We start from the raw sequence: 23,652 nt of genomic DNA, 5'->3' as shown, positions 1-23,652 counted from the left end.
ACACACACACGCATGCACAAGCACACACACACAGACCGACCAGGGGCTGTTCTGCCGGCCTTGTTGTGAGTCTCCCTGCTTTAACTCAGTTCACTCCTGTTCCCATCTCCCTCATCAGGACAGACAGTTGTACACTCTCAGCAGCACTACAGTAACACACTCACATCCACATCCACACAGACCACAGAGAACCACAGCCACACTCTCAACCAGACGACAGAGAAGGAGGGAGAGAGAGAAAGAGAGAGTGAGAGAATGAGAGATAGACAGAAAGTAAGAGAGACAAGGAGAGGTGGGCAGAGAGGGAAAAGCAGAGGGAGAAAGAGAGGATTTAAGCAGACTGGCGTGTAAACAGACTCAATTGCATAGACGTACAGAGGACAAGTCAATGAGTCACACACACAAACACACAAATGCACAAGTACATGCACAAAGCCTGCTCACAGACACACACAGGTAGACGAAGGCATCCACACAGCCAAGCATCCTGAAACATGGTATTCCCCTATATGCCCACTCAGATCTATGTAAAAATCATGTGAGACCTTAAGGCCAACCTGTCCTCAGACACCTTCTCCTCAAGCCCAACTCTGCTGGCATCCGGCGCTTTACAGTGTGGATTTCTCCGCTGCTCTGTTGCTCTGTTATTGTGGAGGCTGTTTTACAAGACAAGGTGTGTGTGTGTCTGCCTGCGCACGTGTGTGTGGTTGTGCGCGCTTGTGTGACAGGGAACAAAGAAGATTGAGACATTTAGTGAACCTTTGATCTGATGCCCCCCTCAACACTGTGATGTTTGTTGTTTGTTGTTCAGAAGAACAAAAAGAGAGGAGGCTTTGAAAGTCACTGCTCTCCCTTTCTCTCTGGGTCATATTTACACAACAGAGACTGGAGATGGTGACCGTATGACACAACACCAGCAGTAAAAACAGATGCATGATGTAAACTAGGTGCTCTTAAGGTTACACAGTAACACACAGCGTAAATTCAAACTGACACTGGTTGGAGAAGATGAATTACTTTGGAGGGGGGTTCTGGTTAGGTGAAGCGGGGGGGGGTGGGGGTACTGGATAGGTGAAGGGGGAGGGGGTGGGGGTACTGGTTAGGGGAAGGGGGAGGGGGTGGGGGTTCTGGTTAGGTGAAGGGGGAGGGGGTGGGGGTACTGGTTAGGTGAAGCGGGGAGGGGGTGGGGGTTCTGGTTAGGTGAAGCGGGGGGGGTGGGGTTCTGGTTAGGTGAAGCCGGGAGGGGGTGGGGGTTCTGGTTAGGTGAAGCGGGGAGGGGGTGGGGGTTCTGGTTAGGTGAAGCGGGGAATGGGGTGGGGGTTCTGGTTAGGTGAAGCGGGGAGTGGGGTGGAGGTACTGGTTAGGTGAAGCGAGGAGGAGGGTGAGGGTTCTGGTTAGGTGAAGCGAGGAGGAGGTGGGGGTTAGGTGAAGCGGGAGTGGGGTGGGGGTTCTGGTTAGGTGAAGGGGGAGTGGGGTGGGGGTTCTGGTTAGGTGAAGCGGGAGTGGGGGGTTCTGGTTAGGTGAAGCGGGGAGTGGGGTGGGGGTTCTGGTTAGGTGAAGCGGGGAGGGGGTGGGGGTTCTGGTTAGGTGAAGCGGGGAGGGGGTGGGGGTTCTGGTTAGGTGAAGCGGGAGGGAGGTGGGGGTTCTGGTTAGGTGAAGCGAGGAGGGAGGTGGGTATTCTGGTTAGATGAAGCGAGGAGGGGGGTGGGGTTTCTGGTTAGGTGAAGCGAGGGGGGTTCTGGTTAGGTGAAGCGAGGAGGGGAGGTGGGGGTTCTGGTAAGGTGATGCGAGGAGGGGGGTGGGGGTTCTGGTTAGGTGAAGCGAGGAGGGGGTGGGGGTTCTGGTTAGGTGAAGCGAGGAGGGTGGTGGGGTTCTGGTTAGGTGAAGCGGGGAGGGGGTGGGGGTTCTGGTTAGGTGAAGGGGGGAGGGGGTGGGGGTTCTGGTTAGGTGAAGCGGGGAGGGGGTGGGGGTTCTGGTTCGGTGAAGCGGGGACGGGGTGGGGGTTCTGGTTAGGTGAAGCGGGAGGGGTTCTGGTTAGGTGAAGCGGGGAGGGGGTGGGGTTCTGGTTAGGTGAAGTAGGGAGGGGTGGGGGTTCTGGTTAGGTGAAGGGGAGGGGTGGGGGTTCTGGTTCGGTGAAGGGGGAGGGGAGGGGGTGGGGTTCTGGTTAGGTGAAGCGGGGAGGGAGTGGGGGTTCTGGTTAGGTGAAGCGGGGAGTGGGGTGGGGGTTCTGGTTAGGTGAAGCGGGGTGGGGGTGGGGGTACTGGTTAGGTGAAGCAGGGAGGGGGTGGGGGTACTGGTTAGGTGAAGCGAGGAGGGAAGTGGGTATTCTGGTTAGGTGAAGGGGGAGGGTGGGGGTTTGGTTAGGTGAAGCGGGAGTGGGGTTGGGGTTCTGGTTAGGTGATGCGAGGAGGGGGTGGGGGTTCTGGTTAGGTGAGGAGGAGGGTGGTGGGGGTTCTGGTTAGGTGATGCGAGGAGGGGGTGGGGGTTCTGGTTAGGTGAAGCGGGAGGGGGTGGGGGTTCTGGTTAGGTGAAGCGAGGAGGGTGGTGGGGGTTCTGGTTAGGTGATGCGAGGAGGGGGTGGGGGTTCTGGTTAGGTGAAGCGAGGAGGGTGGTGGGGGTACTGGTTGTGTGGTGAGGGTTCTGGTTAGGTGAAGCGGGAGGGGGGTGGGGGTTCTGGTTAGGTGAAGCGGGGAGGGGTGGGGGTTCTGGTTCGGTGAAGCGGGGACGGGGTGGGGGTTCTGGTTAGGTGAAGCGGGGAGGGGGTTCTGGTTAGGTGAAGCGAGGAGGGTGGTGGGGGTTCTGGTTAGGTGAAGCGGGGAGGGGGTGGGGGTTCTGGTTAGGTGAAGCGGGGGGGAGGGGGTGGGGGTTCTGGTTAGGTGAAGCGGGGGGGGTGGGGGTTCTGGTTCGGTGAAGCGGGGACGGGGTGGGGGTTCTGGTTAGGTGAAGCGGGGAGGGGTTCTGGTTAGGTGAAGCGGGGAGGGGGTGGGGTTCTGGTTAGGTGAAGTAGGGAGGGGGTGGGGTTCTGGTTAGGTGAAGCGGGGGAGGGGTGGGGGGTTCTGGTTCGGTGAAGGGAGGGGAGGGGTGGGGGTTCTGGTTAGGTGAAGGAGGAGGGAGTGGGGGTTCTGGTTAGGTGAAGGGGGAGTGGGGTGGGGGTTCTGGTTAGGTGAAGCGGGGTGGGGGGGTGGGGGTACTGGTTAGGTGAAGCAGGGAGGGGGTGGGGGTACTGGTTAGGTGAAGCGAGGAGGGAAGTGGGTATTCTGGTTAGGTGAAGCGGGGAGGGGGTGGGGGTTTGGTTAGGTGAAGCGGGGAGTGGGGTTGGGGTTCTGGTTAGGTGATGCGAGGAGGGGGTGGGGGTTCTGGTTAGGTGAAGCGAGGAGGGTGGTGGGGGTTCTGGTTAGGTGATGCGAGGAGGGGGTGGGGGTTCTGGTTAGGTGAAGCGGGGAGGGGGTGGGGTTCTGGTTAGGTGAAGCGAGGAGGGTGGTGGGGGTTCTGGTTAGGTGATGCGAGGAGGGGGTGGGGGTTCTGGTTAGGTGAAGCGAGGAGGGGGGTGGGGGTACTGGTTGTGTGAAGCGAGGAGGAGGGTGAGGGTTCTGGTTAGGTGAAGCGAGGAGGGAGGTGGGGGTTAGGTGAAGCGAGGAGGGGGGAGGGGGTTCTGGTTAGGTGAAGCGAGGAGGGGGTGGGGGTTCTGGTTAGGTGAAGCGAGGAGGGAGGTGGGGTTCTGGTTAGGTGAAGCGAGGAGGGAGGGGGGTTCTGTTTAGGTGCTGTGAGTAGGGGTGTGGGGGTTCTGGTTAGGTGCTGTGAGAAGGGGGTTAGGGGATCTGGTTAGGTGCTCTGAGTAAAGGTGTGGGGGTTCTGGTTAGGTGCTGTGAGTAGAGGTGTGGGGGTTCTGGTTAGGTGCTGTGAGTAGGGAGATGGGGGTTCTGGTTAGGTGCTATGAGTAGAGGTGTGGGGGTTCGGGTTAGAGGAAAAGGGAAGGGGCAGAGTGAAGGAGCTATAGAGAGAGATGAGGGGGTCCTGATGACATGTCAGTAAGATGTCTCTTCTGTGTGCAGAAAGGTGTACACACAGAGCTGGAGGTCTGGGCTCTCAGCATCAGTAATAACTGGGCTTGTGTGAGTATTTGTGTGTGCGTGCGTGCGTGCGTGTGTGTGTGTGTGTGTGTGTGTGTGTGTGTGTGTGTGTGTGTGTGTGTGTGTGTGTGTGTGTGTGTGTGTGTGTGTGTGTGTGTGTGTGTGTGTGTGTGTGTGTGTGTGTGTGTGTGTGTGTGTGTGCATCAGTGTGTGTGTGCATCAGTGTGTGTGTGCATCAGTGTGTGTGTGCATCAGTGTGTGTGTGCTTCAGTGTGTGTGTGTGCATCAGTGCGTGTGTGTGTGTGTGTGTGTGTGTGTGTGTGTGTGTGTGTGTGTGTGTGTGTGTGTGTGTGTGTGTGTGTGTGTGTGTGTGTGTGTGTGTGTGTGTGTGTGTGTGTGTGCATCAGTGTGTGTGTGCATCAGTGTGTGTGTGTGTGTGTGTGTGTGTGTGTGTGTGTGTGTGTGTGTGTGTGTGTGTGTGTGTGTGTGTGTGTGTGTGTGTGTGTGTGTGTGTGTGAGAGAGAGAGAGAGAGAGGGGAAGTTAAAGGAGTAAAGGAAAAGGAGAGTGAGACATTGGTACCACAGACAGAGACAAAACCTGTTCCCCCTCAGGAGACTGAAAAGTTTTGGCATGGGTCCTCAGATCCTACAGATTCTACAGCTGCACCATCGAGAGCATCCTGACTGGTTGCATCACTGCCTTGTATGGCAACTGCTCTGCCTCTGACCACAAGGTACTACAGAAGAGTGCGTAAGGCCCAGTACATGACCGGGGCCAAGCTTCCTGCCTTATCCAGGACCTCTAAACCAGGCGGTGTCAGAGGAAGGCCCTAAAAATGTTCAAAGACTCCAGCCACCCCAGTCATAGACTGTTCTCTCTGCTACCGCATGACAAGTGATACCGGGGGGCCAAGTCTAGGACCAAAAGGTTCCTTAACAGCTCCTACCCCCAAGCCATAAGACTACTGAACAGCTAATCAAATGGCTAACCAGAGTATTTGCATTGCCCCCCCTCTCTTTTATGCTGCTGCTAATCTCTGTTTATTATCTATGTATATTAACTCTACCTACATGTACATATTACCTCAATTACCTCGACTAACCTGTGCCCATGCACATTGACTGTACCAGTAACCCCTGTATATAGCCTCGCTATTGTTATTTACTGCTGCTCTTTAACTGTTTTACGTCTCTATTTTTTTTTACTTAACACTTATTTTTCTTAAAACTATATTGTTGGTCAGGGACTCGTAAGTAAGCATTTCACTGTTAGGTCTGCTACACCTGTTGTATTCGGCGCATTTGATTTGAAGCACAGTGGTGGCAGCGTCAGGCTGTGGGGATGTTTTTCAGCAGCAGGGACTGGGAGACTAGTCAGGATTAAGGGGAAGATAAACAGAGCAAAGTACAGAGTGACCCTTGATGAAAACCTGCTCCAGAGCGCTTAGGAGCTCAGACTGAGGCGAAGGTTCCCCTACCAACAGGACAATGACCCTTAGCACGCAGCCAAGGCAATGCAGGAGTGGCTTTGGGACAAGTCTCTGAATGTCCTTGAGTGGCCCAGTCAGAGCCCAGACTTGAACATGATCGAAAATCTCTGGGGAAACCTGAAAATAGCTGTGCATTGATGCTCCCCATCCAACCTGACAGAGCTTGAGAGTATCTGCAGAGAAGAATGGGAGAAACTCCCCAAATACAGCTGTGCCAAGCTTGTAGCGTCACACCCAAGAAGACTCGAGGATGTAATTGCTGCTTAAGGTGCTTCAACAAAGTACTGAGTAAAAGGTCTGAATACTTTTGTAAGTGTAATATTTCCGTGTGTTTTTTTTGTATACATATTTCCTTTGTCAGTATGGTAAACTGTGTGTAGATTGATGAGGGGGGAATTACAAGGCTGGAAACGTATTAAAACGTGGAACAAGTCAAAGGGTCTGAATACTTTCCGAAAGCGTTTTAGATCCCTGTCCCTGCTCTGACTATTAAAGGTCAACTGCCCCTTAGAACCAACTTGTCTAGTTTTAAATGGCCTCTGTGTCATCGATATGAGAATGAAACATTCATTGTAGTGTCAAAATTGACTACAATGTGTAAATAGGGCAGTTTTGGTCATAAATTCAGAGTTCTCGAAAGCAAACTCGCCCAGTCTTTTCCAAGGAAACAAAGTGTCACCACCTATTATTAGGCAAAAGGGGGCATGAATTGTTGACATAATTGTAATCCAAACCAAACCCTCAAGTAAGTCATGATGCAGTCACTTACCATAGCCCCGATGCTCCTTAGGAGGACCAACGGATTGGTTGAAAATGAGCAAACCCTGCACACCCGGGGCACCGGGTCACGCAAAACAAACATCCCCACCGAAACCTCTGCTCCAGACAAGACGTGTGGTTAGAACCTGTCCTTGCTGGAGAAATAGCTACTCTAGTGAAAATGGGCTTCCATAAAGTTCAACAATCTAATGGCTTCGACAGGTTTCTACCGTCAAACCTGAAACTGGTGTGTTGTTGGTAAGTAGCTAAGTTTGGTTTATAGCATTCTAGCTACATGTCATTATCATCCGCTCTGATACGAGTCTATGATCCTGTGATGAAACTAGCTGAATACATAGCCTCTTCTTGTGTGAAGAATAAGTTTTGTATTGCTAACGTGGCACCTGACGAAAGTTTTGATCCTTGCTAGCTCACATTTGACCTTATTATAACCCTTTTTTGACAGACTCCTCCTGATGCAAACATAAATACACAAAGACACACTCTCTGACACACTCACTAATGACACACTCACAAATGACACGCTCACTAAGGACACGCTCACTAAGGACACGCTCACTAAGGACACGCTCACTAAGGACACACTCACTAAGGACACACTCACTAAGGACACACTCACTAAGGACACACTCACTAAGGACACACTCACTAAGGACACACTCACTAAGGACACACTCACTAAGGACACACTCACTAAGGACACACTCACTAAGGACACACTCACTAAGGACACACTCACTAAGGACACACTCACTAAGGACACACTCACTAAGGACACACTCACTAAGGACACACTCACTAAGGACACACTCACTAAGGACACACTCACTAAGGACACACTCACTAAGGACACACTCACTAAGGACAGACTTTCAGATTGCTGCAGGAACACGATGGTGTCCTTTCCACTGCCTGGGTATATAGTGTTAATGCCACAGTAACACAGTGTGTGTGTGTCAGGGAAAGGCCAACCTGGTCACCTGTGATACAAGCCAGTATTCAATGTCCATCCATATCTGAGGACGTTGGGAGATGATGCAGAAACTGGCCACTAGGGGCAACATTTAGCGCTCTTACCCTAAAGTAGTTATTGGTTTTGCTAAGGCGTTGTCGACGGGGATGGCGGATTGCAAGTTAGAATCCAGCGATATAAAGTTGTTTTTGATATTTCTGTTTAAGCCTATCCCAAACATTAAACCTTACCTTAACGATTCTGAGTTAATGCCTAACATTAAGATTTTAGAGTTAATGCCTAATATTAACCCAGCCTCAAAAATTCAGAGTTAATGCCAAAATGTAACCTGAAACACTTAGACATTTGATGTTTGGAACAATTTTGAAATTTGACGATAGAGAAACATGAATAAACGTCTAATTCTGACGTGAGACTGTGAGAGCTGGTTGGGAAAGGCAGGTGGTTGTGTTATTCCACCTGAGGTGTGTGTGTTTCTGCTAACTCAGTCAGAATTGACCTGCTCTACACTTCACACTGCTTTTTGATTCATCACCGTGGTTACCCAACCACCGCCAACAGAGAGACACGGGTGACGCACAGAGACACATTTCATCTGCAATAACGGTATTTTTCTCTGTGTGTGTGTGTGTGCGGGCGTGTGTACGTGTGCATGTGTGCGTGTGTGTGTGTGTGTGTATGTGTGTGTGTGCACGTGCGTGTGTGTGCGTGCGTGTGTGTGCGCGTGCATGTGTGCGAAAGGGGCCCAACCAAGCTAAAATGGTCAACCCCAGGCCCAACTAAGGTCCCTTAAAACAGTGGAATAATATTGTATTCTCAAAGACAGGAAAGCAGAAAGGGTTATGTAGTGACACTCATATATCTGCCTGAGAGGGGAACCCTGTGATAGAACGCCAGCCGAGTGGGAGGGAGGAGAGAAAGATAAAAGCGAGGGAGTGAGCGGGAGAGAGGAAGATAGAGAGATGTAGTGATGCTCGAGTTCTGACTGCGGAGAGGAGCTCCTGGTACTGTACAAAAAAGAGCGTGTGTGTGTGTGTGTGTGTGTGTGTGTGTGTGTGTGTGTGTGTGTGTGTGTGTGTGTGTGTGTGTGTGTGTGTGTGTGTGTGTGTGTGCACGCATGCAGGGAACAGCCACAGCAGATTAAAGCCACTACAGAGGATCACAGATGATTTGGGGAGATTTTTAGTCCTTGTGTGTGCACATGTCCATGTATTTAGATGATGTTTTGTGTGGGCTATAACAGTGGAACAGACCTGCAGGGTAATGCTCTTTCAGAAGAGGATATGTAAACATAAACTGGTGTATTTCATAATCATCTGTCCAGATGACCCTCTGAAAACCACTGCAACACCATAGCCATCCAATTAAAATCTCGGAGCAGAAACAACTACAGGAAAACACACACACACCTACTAAATTGTGTACATTTGTGTTGGAATTATCAATATTAGCTGATCTTGTGCAGATTAATTATACAGCAATCATGCAATGGTATATGTAATTTCCTAGGCTCTGTAACGTATGCTCCCTGCATGCTAATCTTTCAACTCAACGTATGGTAAAAAAAACAATAGCTTGGAAAGATGATTTGTTCTGCAAAGTAGCAGACCTTAAGGCTGTTCAACTTATTGCAATCAAAAAGATCTAAATGTCCAACTAATATCACTAGGTGATGTACAGATCACACAGTGCAACGAGTGGACAGAAACCTGACCTGAAGACTCCCTGAACACAGTCAGTGCTACTAGAAGACAGAAACCTGACCTGAAGACTCCCTGAACACAGTCAGTGCTACTAGAAGACAGAAACCTGACCTGAAGACTCCCTGAACACAGTCAGTGCTACTAGAAGACAGAAACCTGACCTGAAGACTCCCTGAACACAGTCAGTGCTACTAGAAGACAGAAACGTGACCTGAAGACTCCCTGAACACAGTCAGTGCTACTAGAGGACAGAAACCTGACCTGAAGACTCCCTGAACACAGTCAGTGCTACTAGAAGACAGAAACCTGACCTGAAGACTCCCTGAACAGTCAGTGCTACTAGAAGACAGAAACCTGACCTGAAGACTCCCTGAACACAGTCAGTGCTACTAGAAGACAGAAATCTGACCTGTAAAGACTCCCTGAACACAGTCAGTGCTACTAGAAGACAGAAACCTGACCTGAAGACTCCCTGAACACAGTCAGTGCTACTAGAAGACAGAAACCTGACCTGAAGACTCCCTGAACACAGTCAGTGCTATACAACATTTTAGCCTCTTTTTCTGATTCGCCCACACACACACGTAGACACAGACAGTACATAAATACCTTCTCCTTGGTGCCTGACTGGGAGCAGTCTGGCCGGGTGCGGATGGTGAAGGGGGAGGCCAGGCGCAGCAGTATGGCCTGGAAGGTGGGCTGGATCCTGGGGGAGATGATCTCAAAACAGTCCCTGAAGGAGAGGGTCCGGTGAGGCTCGATCCGAGCCTGCCTCCTCAGACCTTCCCCTAGCTGTAGCAGCTCCATGCTGGGGCCCAGCACCAGGTGGAAGGGGAAGGCCCTGCAGAATGTTGCTGGACCGATGCGCAGATCAGTGGGGGAGAGGGACAGGGGCGGGAGGGTCTGCTTGGGGGTCTCTGTTGGAAGAGTGACCGAGGAGGGAGGGATGGAGGAAGGGGAGGGTGGGGTTTCTCTGATGAGGAAGGAGAGGCAGACGGGGGCAGATGGGGAAGGAGAGGGGGTCGGTGTAGGGGTGGAGTCTCCTCCTGAGTGTTCTGCGTCCTCATTGGGCGACAAGGGCGCTAGGGGAGGGGCTTCCTTCACCACAACTTGGGAGTGGAAGATTCGGCGTGCGACGGCTCGGATCAGACCAGGCATAGCCAATCCCACGACAGGGGCGGGGTTAAAGCAATGGAGGAGGAGAAGCTTTCCTTCCACTCTCTCCCTTCCTCTCTCCTCCTCGTGAGGGTCTTTGCATTGAAAGGATGGGCTCTCTGAGGAGGCACGGCGTCCGGTCGAGGTTCTGATGTGTTCTAAGATGGCGTCAAAGCCGTTAAAGAAGTCCTGCAGGTTCCCTCCCACCGCTCTTAGAACTCGCTCGTTCTCCTCGAAACACAGACCGAAGAACTCCTCCCCGAAACGCTCCCTCAGCTCACAGAACTGCACACCTAGAACACAGCACCAGCACAACCTCAGGACAACACAAACACAACCTCAGGACAACACAAACACAACCTCAGGACAACACAAACACAACCTCAGGACAACACAAACACAACCTCAGGACAACACAAACACAACCTCAGGACAACACAAACACAACCTCAGGACAACACAAACACAACCTCAGGACAACACAAACACAACCTCAGGACAACACAATCACAACCTCAGGACAACACAATCACAACCTCAGGACAACACAAACACAACCTCAGGACAACACAAACACAACCTCAGGACAACACAATCACAACCTCAGGACAACACAAACACAACCTCAGGACAACACAAACACAACCTCAGGACAACACAATCACAACCTCAGGACAACACAAACACAACCTCAGGACAACACAAACACAACCTCAGAACCACACAAACACAACCTCAGGACAACACAATCACAACCTCAGGACAACACAAACACAACCTCAGGACAACACAAACACAACCTCAGAACCACACAAACACAACAACAACTTCAGGACACCGTAAGGACAACACAACATCAAAGTAAACGAACACAGCTGGAGTGCCATGGGTGGGCCGTAGGGAGTTATTTACTGTGAAGGACAAGCAGAGCAGAACGCTGATCTAGAGTCAGCTTTAGAGCACACACACACACACACACACACACTTGCTGTTTTTCTGACTGATCAGTCAACCCTGATGCATAACAAACAGAGAGAACACAACAGGCTGGACAACACACAGAAAAGGACAAACCACACACAGGTGGGTTAGGTAATGAGGGTATGGTGAGGAGCATGCTGACATTTACAAGCATGTCACGGCTGAGACAGCGATGGAGAGAGGGAGGTTGAGAGAAATGGAGAGAGGGAGGTAGACAGATGGTGGGAGGAAAGTAGACAGACGGAGGGAGGTAGACAGTATGAGGGAAGGAGGTAGAGGGAGATGGAAAGAGGTAGAAGTAGATGGAGGAAGGTAGAGGCAGATGGAGGGAGGGAGGGAGGTAGAGGGAGGGTGGGAGGTAGAGAGAGATGGAGGGGGGATGTAGAGAGATGGAGGGGGGGAGGTAGACAGATGGAGGGAGGGAGATGGGGGGAAGGAGGGATGAAGAGGGAGATGGAGGGAGGAAGGTAAAGCGAAGGAGGTAGAGAGAGATGGGGGGAGGAGCGTAGAGAGAGATTGAGGGGGAGGTAGAGAGACGGAGGGAGGGAGGAATGTAGTGCAAGGGAGGGAGAGAAATGGAGGGATGAGGGTAGAGAGACGGAGGGAGGGAAGGAGGGATGTAAGTGCAAGGGAGGGAGAGAGATGGAGGGAAGGAGAGAGATGGAGGGAAGTAGAGAGATGGAGGGAGAGAGGGAAGTTGAGAGATGAGGGAGAGAGGGAAGAAGAGAGATGGAGGGAGAGAGGGAAGTAGAGAGATGGAGGGAGAGAGGGAAGTAGAGAGATGGAAGGAGAGAGATGGAAGGAGAGAGGTAGATAGAGAGATGGAGGGAGGGAGATGGAGGGAGCTAGAGAGAGATGGAGGGAAGCAGAGAGAGATGGAGGGAGGTAGAGAGAGATGGAGGGAGGTAGAGAGAGATGGAGGGAGGGAGGTAGATGGAGGAGGTAGAGAGAGAGCTTGTGGGAGTGAGGTAGATGGACATGGAGGGAGAGAGGAAGGGAGGTAGAGAGGTAAAGAGATGGAGGTAGAGAGAAATGGAGGGAGGGAGAGAGATGGAGGGAGGTAGAGAGATGGAGGGAGGTAGATGGAGGGAGGGAGGTAGAGAGATGGAGGGAGGTAGATGGAGGGAGGAAGGTAGAGAGATGGAGGGAGGTAGAGAGATGGAGGGAGGTAGATGGAGGGAGGGAGGGAGAGAGATGGAGGGAGGTAGATGGAGGGAGGTAGAGAGATGGAGGGAGGTAGATGGAGGGAGGGAGGTAGAGATGGAGGGAGGGAGGTAGATGGAGATGATGGAGGGAGGTAGAGAGATGGAGGGAGGGAGGTAGAGAGATGGAGGGAGAACACTGAGGAACAGGTTGTGCTTTAACCTAATAACCATCAGTACTTCAGCACAAGACAGAAGGATGGAGGGGGAGGAGAGAAAGGGATTAGGGAAGAGGAGGGAGGGAGGGAGGGAGGGAGGGAGGGAGGGAGGGAGGGAGGGAGGGAGGGATTAGGGAAGAGGAGGGAGGTAGGAGAGAGAGAGGGATTAGGGAAGAGGAGGGAGGTAAGAGAGAGGGATTAGGGAAGAGGAGGGAGGTAAGAGAGAGAGGGATTAGGGAAGAGGAGGGAGGTAGGAGAGAGAGGGATTAGGGAAGAGGAGGGAGGTAGGAGAGAGAGGGATTAGGGAAGAGGAGGGATGGAGGAGAGAGGGATTAGGGAAGAGGAGGGAGGTAGGAGAGAGAGGGATTAGGGAAGAGGAGGGAGGTAGGAGAGAGGGATTAGGGAAGAGGAGGGAGGTAGGAGAGAGAGGGATTAGGGAAGAGGAGGGAGGTAGGAGAGCCAGGAAAGAGAGAGGAAGGAGGAGAGAGAGGGATTAGGGAAGAGGAGGGAGGTAGGAGAGAGAGGGATTAGGAAAGAGGAGGGAGGTAGGAGAGCCAGGAAAGGGAGAGGAAGGAAGAGAGAGAGGGATTAGGGAAGAGGAGGGAGGGAGGAGAGCCAGGAAAGGGAGAGGAAGGAGGAGAGAGAGGGATTAGGGAAGAGGAGGGAGGTAGGAGAGAGAGGGATTAGGGAAGAGGAGGGAGGTAGGAGAGACAGGAAAGAGAGAGGAAGGAAGAGAGAGAGGGATTAGGGAAGAGGAGGGAGGGAGGAGAGCCAGGAAAGGGAGAGGAAGGAGGAGAGAGGGAGATTAGGGAAGAGGAGGGAGGTAGGAGAGAGAGGGATTAGGGAAGAGGAGGGAGGTAGGAGAGACAGGAAAGAGAGAGGAAGGAAGAGAGAGAGGGATTAGGGAAGAGGAGGGAGGGAGGAGAGCCAGGAAAGGGAGAGGAAGGAAGAGAGAGAGGGATTAGGGAAGAGGAGGGAGGTAGGAGAGACAGGAAAGAGAGAGGAAGGAGGAGAGAGAGGGATTAGGGAAGAGGAGAGAGGTAGGAGAGAGAGAGGGATTAGGGAAGAGGAGGGAGGTAGGAGAGCCAGGAAAGGGAGAGGAAGGAGGAGAGAGAGGGATTAGGGAAGACGAGGGAGGTAGGAGAGCCAGGAAAGGGAGAGGAAGGAAGAGAGAGAGGGATTAGGGAAGAGGAGGGGGGTAGGAGAGACAGGAAAGAGAGAGGAAGGAGGAGAGAGAGGGATTAGGGAAGAGGAGAGAGGTAGGAGAGAGAGAGGGATTAGGGAAGAGGAGGGAGGGAGGAGAGCCAGGAAAGAGAGAGGAAGGAGGAGAGAGAGGGATTAGGGAAGAGGAGGGAGGGAGGAGAGCCAGGAAAGAGAGAGGATGGAGGAGAGAGAGGGATTAGGGAAGAGGAGGGAGGTAGGAGAGAGAGGGATTAGGGAAGAGGAGGGAGGTAGGATAGCCAGGAAAGGGAGAGGAAGGAGGAGAGAGAGGGATTAGGGAAGAGGAGGGAGGTAGGAGAGAGAGGGATTAGGGAAGAGGAGGGAGGTAGGAGAGCCATGAAAGGGAGAGGAAGGAGGAGAGAGAGGGATTAGGGAAGAGGAGGGAGGTAGGAGAGCCAGGAAAGGGAGAGGAAGGAGGAGAGAGCGGGATTAGGGAAGAAGAGGGATGGAGGAGAGACAGGAAAGGGAGAGGAAGGAAGAGAGAAAGAGAAAAGCAGAAAGAGGTCAAGAAGAAGTGTGTTTGCCAGAGCTCCACCAAGATGGGTCTCCTCATTAGAAGGTAGCTGTAGGGTGTGAGGGGTTCATGTGCATGCGTGTGGAGGTGTTGCTTTTAGTTGCAAAGTGCAGCTGAATAATTATTCTAGTGTAAACATTATAAATCACACACCTATTCCACACACAGCTTCATTTTTGTGAAATGTCAGGACTTTTTGGTGAGTCAAACTGACACACACACACATTTGGACATAAATCAAACCCTTATACATCAAAAAGCACACACTATCCCTTACTAAGCATAGTTAGCAGACAGCACAAATCAAACCCTGATGCATCAAAAAGCACACACTATCCCTTACTAAGCATAGTTAGCAGACAGCACTAATCAAACCCTGATGCATCAAAAAGCACACACTATCCCTTACTAAGCATAGTTAGCAGACAGCACTAATCAAAACCTTATACATCAAAAAGCACACACCATCCCTTACTAAGCATAGTTAGCAGACAGCACTAATCAAACCCTGATGCATCAAAAAGCACACACTATTAGCAGACAGCACTAATCAAACCCTGATGCATCAAAAAGCACACACTATGCCTTACTAAGCATAGTTAGCAGACAGCACTAATCAAACCCTGATACATCAAAAAGCACACACTATCCCTTACTAAGCAGTTAGCAGACAGCACTAATCAAACCCTGATGCATCAAAAAGCACACACTATCCCTTACTAAGCATAGTTAGCAGACAGCACTAATGTGCACACAGAGACTAAACAGAGAGCATAGAAGTCCTTAAAAGCACACACACACACAAAGTAAACAGGCAGTACCAATAACAAAATCAAATCAAATTTTATTTGTCACATACACATGGTTAGCAGATGTTAATGCGAGTGTAGCGAAATGCTTGTGCTTCTAGTTCCGACAATGCAGTAATAACCAACAAGTAATCTAACTAACAATTCCTAAACTACTGTCTTATACACAGTGTAAGGGGATAAAGAATATGTGAATGAGTGATGGTACAGAGCAGCATAGGCAAGATACAGTAGATGGTATCGAGTACAGTATATAACATTCTGCCAACACACAACTCTACACCGACGGGCTACACATGTACGACACACACCCACTCAGTCACATGGTAGAGTGATACTGACCCTGTAGAGTAGCCATGTACTGTAGTATTCCTGAGATGTCCTCCTCTTCTCCAGAACCACAATGATCCACAAAGGGACACTTCTCCAAAGTAACACTTTTCTTTTCCTCCTTCCCATCCTCTCTGCACCTTTGACACACACACACACGGAATGGGGACAGAGAGATTATATAATTAAGCAATAAGGCCCGAGAGAGTGTGGTATATTGGCCATATACCACAAACCCCTGAGGTGCCTTATTACTATTAAAAACTGATTACCAACGTAACCAGAGCAGTACAAATAAATGTATTGTCATATCCGTGGTATACGGTCAAATATACCACAGCTGTCAGCCAATCAGCATTCAGGGCTCAAACCCCCCAGTTTATAACAGGCTTGAGAGTGCCTCATTGCTGGTCTGTTTATAAACCAATGGGGCACTACCGTAATATTTACCGTGGCATTACTGTAATATTGACCTGCTATGTCTAATGAACACATTTACCACCCTAATAGACAGAGATCACACACACACAAACACATACACACAGTAATAATTAACTATACTGAACAAAATGTAAACTCAACATGCAACAATTTCTATGATTTTACTGAGTTACAGTTCATATAAGGCAATAAGTCAATTGAAATAAATTCATTATGCCCTAATCTATGGATTTCACGACTGGACAGGGATGCAGCCACTGGGGAGCTAGGTCCACCCTCAGTTTCCTCAGCTGTCCACGTGGCTGGTCTCAGACGATCCCGCAGGTGAAGAAGCCGGAAGTGGAGGCCCTGGGTTGGCGTGGTTACATGTGGTCTGCGGTTGTGAGGCCAATTGGACGTACTACCAAATTCTCTAAAATGACGTTGGAGTCATATGGTAGAGAAATTAACATCTGGCAACAGCTCTGGTGGACATTCCTGCAGTCAGCATGCCAATTGCACACTCCCTCAAAACTTGAGACATCTGTGGCATTGTGTTGTTTATAGTGGCCTTTTATTGTCCCCTGCACCTGTCAGGTGGATGGATTATCTTGGCAAAGGAGAAATGCTCACTAACAGAAAAGTAAACACATTTGTGCACAAATTTGAAAGAAATCATATTTTTGTGTGTATGAGAAACTTCTGGGATCTTTTATTTCAGCTCATGAAACATGGGACCAACACTTTACATGTTGTGTTTATATTTTTGTTCAGTACGGTTCAAAACAAGGACACAGAGCAACACAATATACAAACACACGTGTTAGGTAACAGATGAATTAGTAACATGGTTCTCATTTATAACACTTATATGAGCTAAAACAGTACAGTAGCCTTGCTCTTATGTGACCTCACTATGTTACGATAAATCATTACTCACAGTATGCTTATTCTCTCTTCGCATAGGCCTATAGCTACCTCTACTACACTATTCTCAAGGACGCAGACACACGCACACACACGCATACAAACACGGAGCACAGCAGTCCTTACCTGATCTCTTTCTGTCTGTAGAACTCGAAGGTTCTCTGTAAAGACTGTTGAACCATCTGTGTCTGAAAGAAGATAAAAAAATAAATGTCACTGGGCCAGTAACCAAGAGGTTGCTGGTTCGAATCCCGAGGTAACAAGGTGAAAAGTCTGCCGATGTTCCCTTAAGCAAGGCACCCTAATTGCTCCAGGGTCACCATTGATAATGGCAGACCGTGGCCATGGCCCCACTCTCTCAGATATGCAAAAAAAATAATAATTCAATTCACACATGCACATTAATACACACTTGCACATGTGTGGAATAGGACAAAAATAAGCACACTGCTGTCCTGGTCGGGTCAAGTGGTCGCTAAAAACTCAGGGCCTAAATATAAAAAAAGATAATTTCAGCAGACCGCATTTAATACTTTATTAACATTCCAGCAATGTATTACTGGCACACAAAAACACTATCCTCTCCTATGAACCATGACAAAAACACTATCCTCTCCTATGAACCATGACAAAAACACTATCCTCTCCTATGAACCACGACAAAAACACTATCCTCTCCTATGAACCACGACAAAAACACTATCCTCTCCTATGAACCATGACAAAAACACTATCCTCTCCTATGAACCATGACAAAAACACTATCCTCTCCTATGAACCATGACAAAAACACTATCCTCTCCTATGAACCATGACAAACACACTATCCTCTCCTATGAACCATGACAAAAACACTATCCTCTCCTATGAACCATGCCAAAAACACTATCCTCTCCTATCATCCACGACAAAAACACTATCCTCTCCTATCAACCACGCCAAAAACACTATCCTTTCCTATCGACAATGACAAAAACACTATCCTTTTCTATCGACAATGACAAAAACACTATCCTCTCCTATCAACCACTCCAAAAACACTATCCTTTCCTATCGACAATGACAAAAACACTATCCTTTTCTATGACAAAAACACTATCCTTTTCTATGACAAAAACACTATCCATTCCTATCATCCACGACAAAAACACTACCCTCTCCTATCAACCACGCCAAAAACACTATCCTCTCCTATCAACCACGCCAAAAACACTATCCTCTCCTATAATCCACAACAAAAACACTATCCTCTCCTATCAACCACGCCAAAAACACTATCCTTTCCTATCGACAATGACAAAAACACTATCCTTTTCTATGACAAAAACACTATCCTTTTCTATTGACAACGACAAAAACACCTTTGTTTCCTATCAACATCGACAAAAACACTATCCTTTTCTATCAACCACGCCAAAAACACTATCCTTTCCTATCGACAATGACAAAAACACTATCCTTTTCTATGACAAAAACACTATCCTTTCCTATCAACAACGACAAAAACACTATCCTCTGACTGAGAGGCTCTGACAGACGGAGTGTGTGTGTGTGTGCATGCGTGTGTGAGAGAGAGTGCGAGATGGAGAGAGTGAGACAGAGAGGAGAGAGCAACAGAGAGAGAGAGAGAGAGAGAGAGAGAGAGAGAGAGAGAGAGAGAGAGAGAGAGAGAGAGAGAGAGATAATATGATGAACATTAATACAATCCTGCAGCAATGGTAAAAGAACACCGTGTCAGCCTGGGGTCATCCAACGGTCTCTGCTGAAACCTGGTGTACAGGAGACCGGCATCTGGCTCATCTAACGGTCTCTGCTGAAACCTGGTGTACAGGAGACCGGCATCTGCCTCATCTAACGGCCTCTGCTGAAACCTGGTGTACAGGAGACCGGCATCTGGCTCATCTAACGGTCTCTGCTGAAACCTGGTGTACAGGAGACCGGCATCTGGCTCATCTAACGGCCTTTGCTGAAAACTGGTGTACAGGAGACCGGCATCTGGCTCATCTAACGGCCTCTGCTGAAACCTGGTGTACAGGAGACCGGCATCTGGCTCATCTAACGGCCTCTGCTGAAACCTGTGTACAGGAGACCGGCAGCTGGCTCATCTAACGGTCTCTGCTGAAACCTGGTGTACAGGAGACCGGCATCTGGCTCATCTAACGGCCTCTGCTGAAACCTGGTGTACAGGAGACCGGCATCTGGCTCATCTAACGGTCTCTGCTGAAACCTGGTGTACAGGAGACCGGCATCTGGCTCATCTAACGGTCTCTGCTGAAACCTGGTGTACAGGAGTCCGGCATCTGGCTCATCTAACGGCCTCTGCTGAAACCTGGTGTACAGGAGACCGGCATCTGGCTCATCTAACGGCCTCTGCTGAAACCTGGTGTACAGGAGACCGGCATCTGGCTCATCTAACGGCCTCTGCTGAAACCTGGTGTACAGGAGACCGGCAGCTGGCTCATCTAACGGTCTCTGCTGAAACCTGGTGTACAGGAGACCGGCATCTGGCTCATCTAACGGACTCTGCTGAAACCTGGTGTACAGGAGACCGGCATCTGGCTCATCTAACGGCCTCTGCTGAAACCTGGTGTACAGGAGACCAGCATCTGGCTCATCTAACGGCCTTTGATGAAACCTGGTGTACAGGAGACCGGCATCTGGCTCATCTAACATTATACATACAGGCATAGTGTGTGTGTGTCCTGTGAGAATGTCCTTGTTTTAGCCATTCATTCACAGAACATACGTCATCTACACACACTCACTCTCTCCACACATAACCAGCAGAAAACCAGTAAACACAATGACAAGCACACATCTTTTATCACATTTCACAAGCAAACATTCACATCTCAAAGTCTTGTACATTAATCCATACACCCACACACATACACAATGAAAAGGTGGGTTGGCTTGTTAACACACGGTGGATCAGCTGGCTGATCCATACACACACACACTGACACACACACACAATGAAAAATGTGTTAATTTGTGTTTTTAGTTTTACTCTCTCCTTTCTTCTCCCCTCCCTCCATCATATGTATCCTTCCTCTGCCCTCCTTTCCTCTCTCCATCATCTGTATCCTTCCTCTGCCCTCCTTTCCTCTCTCCCCTCCCTCCATCCTTCCTCTGCCCTCCTTTCCTCCCTCTATCATCTGTATCCTTCCTCTGCCCTCCTTTCCTCCCTCCATCTGTATCCTTCCTCTGCCCTCCTTTCCTCTCTCCCCTCCCTCCTTTCCTCCCTCTATCATCTGTATCCTTCCTCTGCCCTCCTTTCCTCCCTCCATCTGTATCCTTCCTCTGCCCTCCTTCCATCCTTCCTCTGCCCTCCTTTCCTCCCTCCATAATCTGCATCCTTCCTCTGCCCTCCTTTCCTCCCTCCCTCCATCATTTGTATCCTTCCTCTGCCCTCCTTTCATCCCTCCATCATCTGTATCCTTCCTCTGCCCTCCTTTCCTCCCTCCATAATCTGCATCCTTCCTCTGCCCTCCATCATCTGTATCCTTCCTCTGCCCTCCTTTCCTTCCTCCATCATCTGTATCCTTCCTCTGCCCTCCTTTCCTCCCTCCATCATCTGTATCCTTCCTCTGCCCTCCTTTCCTCTCTCCTCTCCCTCCATCCTTCCTCTGCCCTCCTTTCCTCTCTCTCCTCCCTCCCTCCATCCTTCCTCTGCCCTCCTTTCCTCTCTCCCCTCCCTCCCTCCCTCCATCCTTCCTCTGCCCTCCTTTCCTCTCTCCTCTCCCTCCATCCTTCCTCTGCCCTCCTTTCCTCTCTCTCCTCCCTCCCTCCATCCTTCCTCTGCCCTCCTTTCCTCTCTCCCCTCCCTCCCTCCATCCTTCCTCTGCCCTCCTTTCCTCTCTCCTCTCCCTCCATCCTTCCTCTGCTCTCCTTTCCTTCCTCCAATTAGCTGTATCCTCCCTCTGCCCTCCTTTCCTCTCTCCCCTCCCTCCCTCATCTGCATGCTTCCTCTGCCCTCCTTTCCTCTCTCCCCTCCATAATCTGTATCCTCCCTCTGCCCACCTTTCCTCTCTCCCCTCCATAATCTGTATCCTTCCTCTGCTCTCCTTTCCTCTCTCCCCTCCCTCCATAATCTGTATCCACCCACTGTCCTCCTTTCCTCTCTCCCCTCCATAATCTGTATCCTCCCTCTGCCCTCCTTTCCTCTCTCCCCTCCATAATCTGTATCCTCCCTCTGCCCACCTTTCCTCTCTCCCCTCCATAATCTGTATCCTTCCTCTGCTCTCCTTTCCTCTCTCCCCTCCCTCCATAATCTGTATCCACCCACTGTCCTCCTTTCCTCTCTCCCCTCCATAATCTGTATCCTCCCTCTGCGGTCCTTCTGTAGCTCAGTTGGTAGAGCATGGCGCTTGTAACGCCAGGGCAGTGGGTTCAATCCCCGGGACCACCCATACGTAGAATCTATGCACACATGACTGTAAATCGCTTTGGATAAAAGCGTCTGCTAAATGGCATATATTATTATTATATATATTATTTCCTCTCTCCCCTCCATAATCTGTATCCTTCCTCTGCTCTCCTTTCCTCTCTCCCCTCCCTCAATTAACTGTATCCACCCTCTGCCCTCTTTTCCTCTCTCCCCTCCATAATCTGTATCCTTCCTCTGCCCTCCTTTCCTCTCTCCCCTCTCCATAATCTGTATCCACCCACTGTCCTCCTTTCCTCTCTCCCCTCCATAATCTGTATCCTCCCTCTGCCCTCCTTTCCTCTCTCCCCTCCATAATCTGTATCCTTCTCTGCTCTCCTTTCCTCTCTCCCCTCCCTCCCTGTCCCATAATCTGTATCCACCCTCTGCCCTCCTTTCCTTCCTCTGCCCTCCTCCATAATCTGTATCCTTCCTCTGCCCTCCTTTCCTCCTCTCCCCCCTCCATAATCTGTATCCTCCTCTGCCCTCCTTTCCTCCCCCATCATCTGCATCCTTCCTCTCTGCCCTCCTTTCCTCCCCCTCCCTCCATCATCTGTATCCTTCCTCTGCCCTCCTTTCCTTCCTCCATCATCTGTATCCTCCCTCTGCCCTCCTTTCCTCTCTCCCCTCCCTCCCTAATCTGTATCCTCCTCTGCCCTCCTTTCCTCTCCCCTCTCCCTCCCTCCATAATCTGTATCCTTCCTCTGCCCTCCTTTCCTCTCTCCCCTCCATAATCTGTATCCTCCCTCTGCCCTCCTTTCCTCTTTCCCCTCCATAATCTGTATCCTTCCTCTGTCCTCATTTCCTCTCTCCCCTCCCTCCATAATCTGTATCCTTCCTCTGCCCTCCTTTCCTCTCTCCCCTCTCCCCCCTCCCTCCATAATCTGTATCCTCCCTATGCCCTCCTTTCCTCTCTCCCCTCCATAATCTGTATCCTTCCTCTGTCCTCATTTCCTCTCTCCCCTCCCTCCATAATCTGTATCCTTCCTCTGCCCTCCTTTCCTCTCTCCCCTCTCCCTCCATAATCTGTATCCTTCCTCTGCCCTTCTTTCCTCTCTCCCCTCCATAATCTGTATCCTTCCTCTGCCCTCCTTTCCTCTCTCCCCCTCCCTCCATGATCTGTATCCTCCCTCTGCCCTCCTTTCCTCTCTCCCCTCCATAATCTGTATCCTCCCTCTGCCCTCCTTTCCTCTCTCCCCTCTCCCCCCTCCCTCCATAATCTGTATCCTCCCTCTGCCCTCCTTTCCTCTCTCCCCTCCATAATCTGTATCCTCCCTCTGCCCTCCTTTCCTCTCTCCCCTCCATAATCTGTATCCTTCCTCTGCCCTCATTTCATCTCTCCCCTCCCTCCATAATCTGTATCCTTCCTCTGCCCTCCTTTCCTCTCTCCCCTCTCCCCCCTCCCTCCATAATCTGTATCCTCCCTCTGCCCTCCTTTCCTCTCTCCCCTCCATAATCTGTATCCTCCCTCTGCCCTCCTTTCCTCTCTCCCCTCCATAATCTGTATCCTTCCTCTGTCCTCATTTCCTCTCTCCCCTCCCTCCATAATCTGTATCCTTCCTCTGCCCTCCTTTCCTCTCTCCCCTCTCCCCCCTCCCTCCATAATCTGTATCCTTCCTCTGCCCTCCTTTCCTCTCTCCCCTCTCCATAATCTGTATCCACCCACTGTCCTCCTTTCCTCTCTCCCCTCCATAATCTGTATCCTCCCTCTGCCCTCCTTTCCTCTCTCCCCTCCATAATCTGTATCCTTCCTCTGCTCTCCTTTCCTCTCTCCCCTCCCTCAATTAACTGTATCCACCCTCTGCCCTCTTTTCCTCTCTCCCCTCCATAATCTGTATCCTTCCTCTGCCCTCCTTTCCTCTCTCCCCTCTCCATAATCTGTATCCACCCACTGTCCTCCTTTCCTCTCTCCCCTCCATAATCTGTATCCTCCCTCTGCCCTCCTTTCCTCTCTCCCCTCCATAATCTGTATCCTTCCTCTGCTCTCCTTTCCTCTCTCCCCTCCCTCCATAATCTGTATCCACCCTCTGCCCTCCTTTCCTCTCTCCCCTCCATAATCTGTATCCTTCCTCTGCCCTCCTTTCCTCTCTCCCCTCTACATAATCTGTATCCTCCCTCTGCCCTCCTTTCCTCCCTCCATAATCTGCATCCTTCCTCTGCCCTCCTTTCCTCCCTCCCTCCATCATCTGTATCCTTCCTCTGCCCTCCTTTCCTTCCTCCATCATCTGTATCCTCCCTCTGCCCTCCTTTCCTCTCTCCCCTCCCTCCCTCATCTGTATCCTCCCTCTGCCCTCCTTTCCTCTCTCCCCTCCATAATCTGTATCCTTCCTCTGCCCTCATTTCATCTCTCCCCTCCCTCCATAATCTGTATCCTTCCTCTGCCCTCCTTTCCTCTCTCCCCTCTCCCCCTCCCTCCATAATCTGTATCCTCCCTCTGCCCTCCTTTCCTCTCTCCCCTCCATAATCTCTATCCTCCCTCTGCCCTCCTTTCCT

The 23,652-nt window shown here is 50.5% G+C and overlaps 1 protein-coding gene across 1 annotated transcript in view; it reads right to left on the bottom strand.

The window, feature by feature from the left end:
* LOC118396894 (guanylate cyclase soluble subunit alpha-2-like) overlaps window positions 1-23,652 on the bottom strand; it is a 161,074-nt gene that overhangs the window by 135,046 nt on the left and 2,376 nt on the right. Inside the window, exons 2-4 of the mRNA XM_052468009.1 lie at window positions 16,860-16,921; window positions 15,399-15,526; window positions 9,626-10,464 (exon numbers count right to left, since the gene is read on the bottom strand). Coding sequence (XP_052323969.1) covers window positions 9,626-10,464; window positions 15,399-15,526; window positions 16,860-16,921 — 1,029 coding nt within the window. The remainder of the gene's footprint in view (window positions 1-9,625; window positions 10,465-15,398; window positions 15,527-16,859; window positions 16,922-23,652) is intronic.

The sequence above is a fragment of the Oncorhynchus keta genome, chromosome 18 (genome assembly GCF_023373465.1).
Source record: "Oncorhynchus keta strain PuntledgeMale-10-30-2019 chromosome 18, Oket_V2, whole genome shotgun sequence".
Taxonomy (NCBI): Eukaryota; Metazoa; Chordata; class Actinopteri; order Salmoniformes; family Salmonidae; genus Oncorhynchus; species Oncorhynchus keta.
This window is presented reverse-complemented; position numbering and strand designations above follow the sequence as displayed.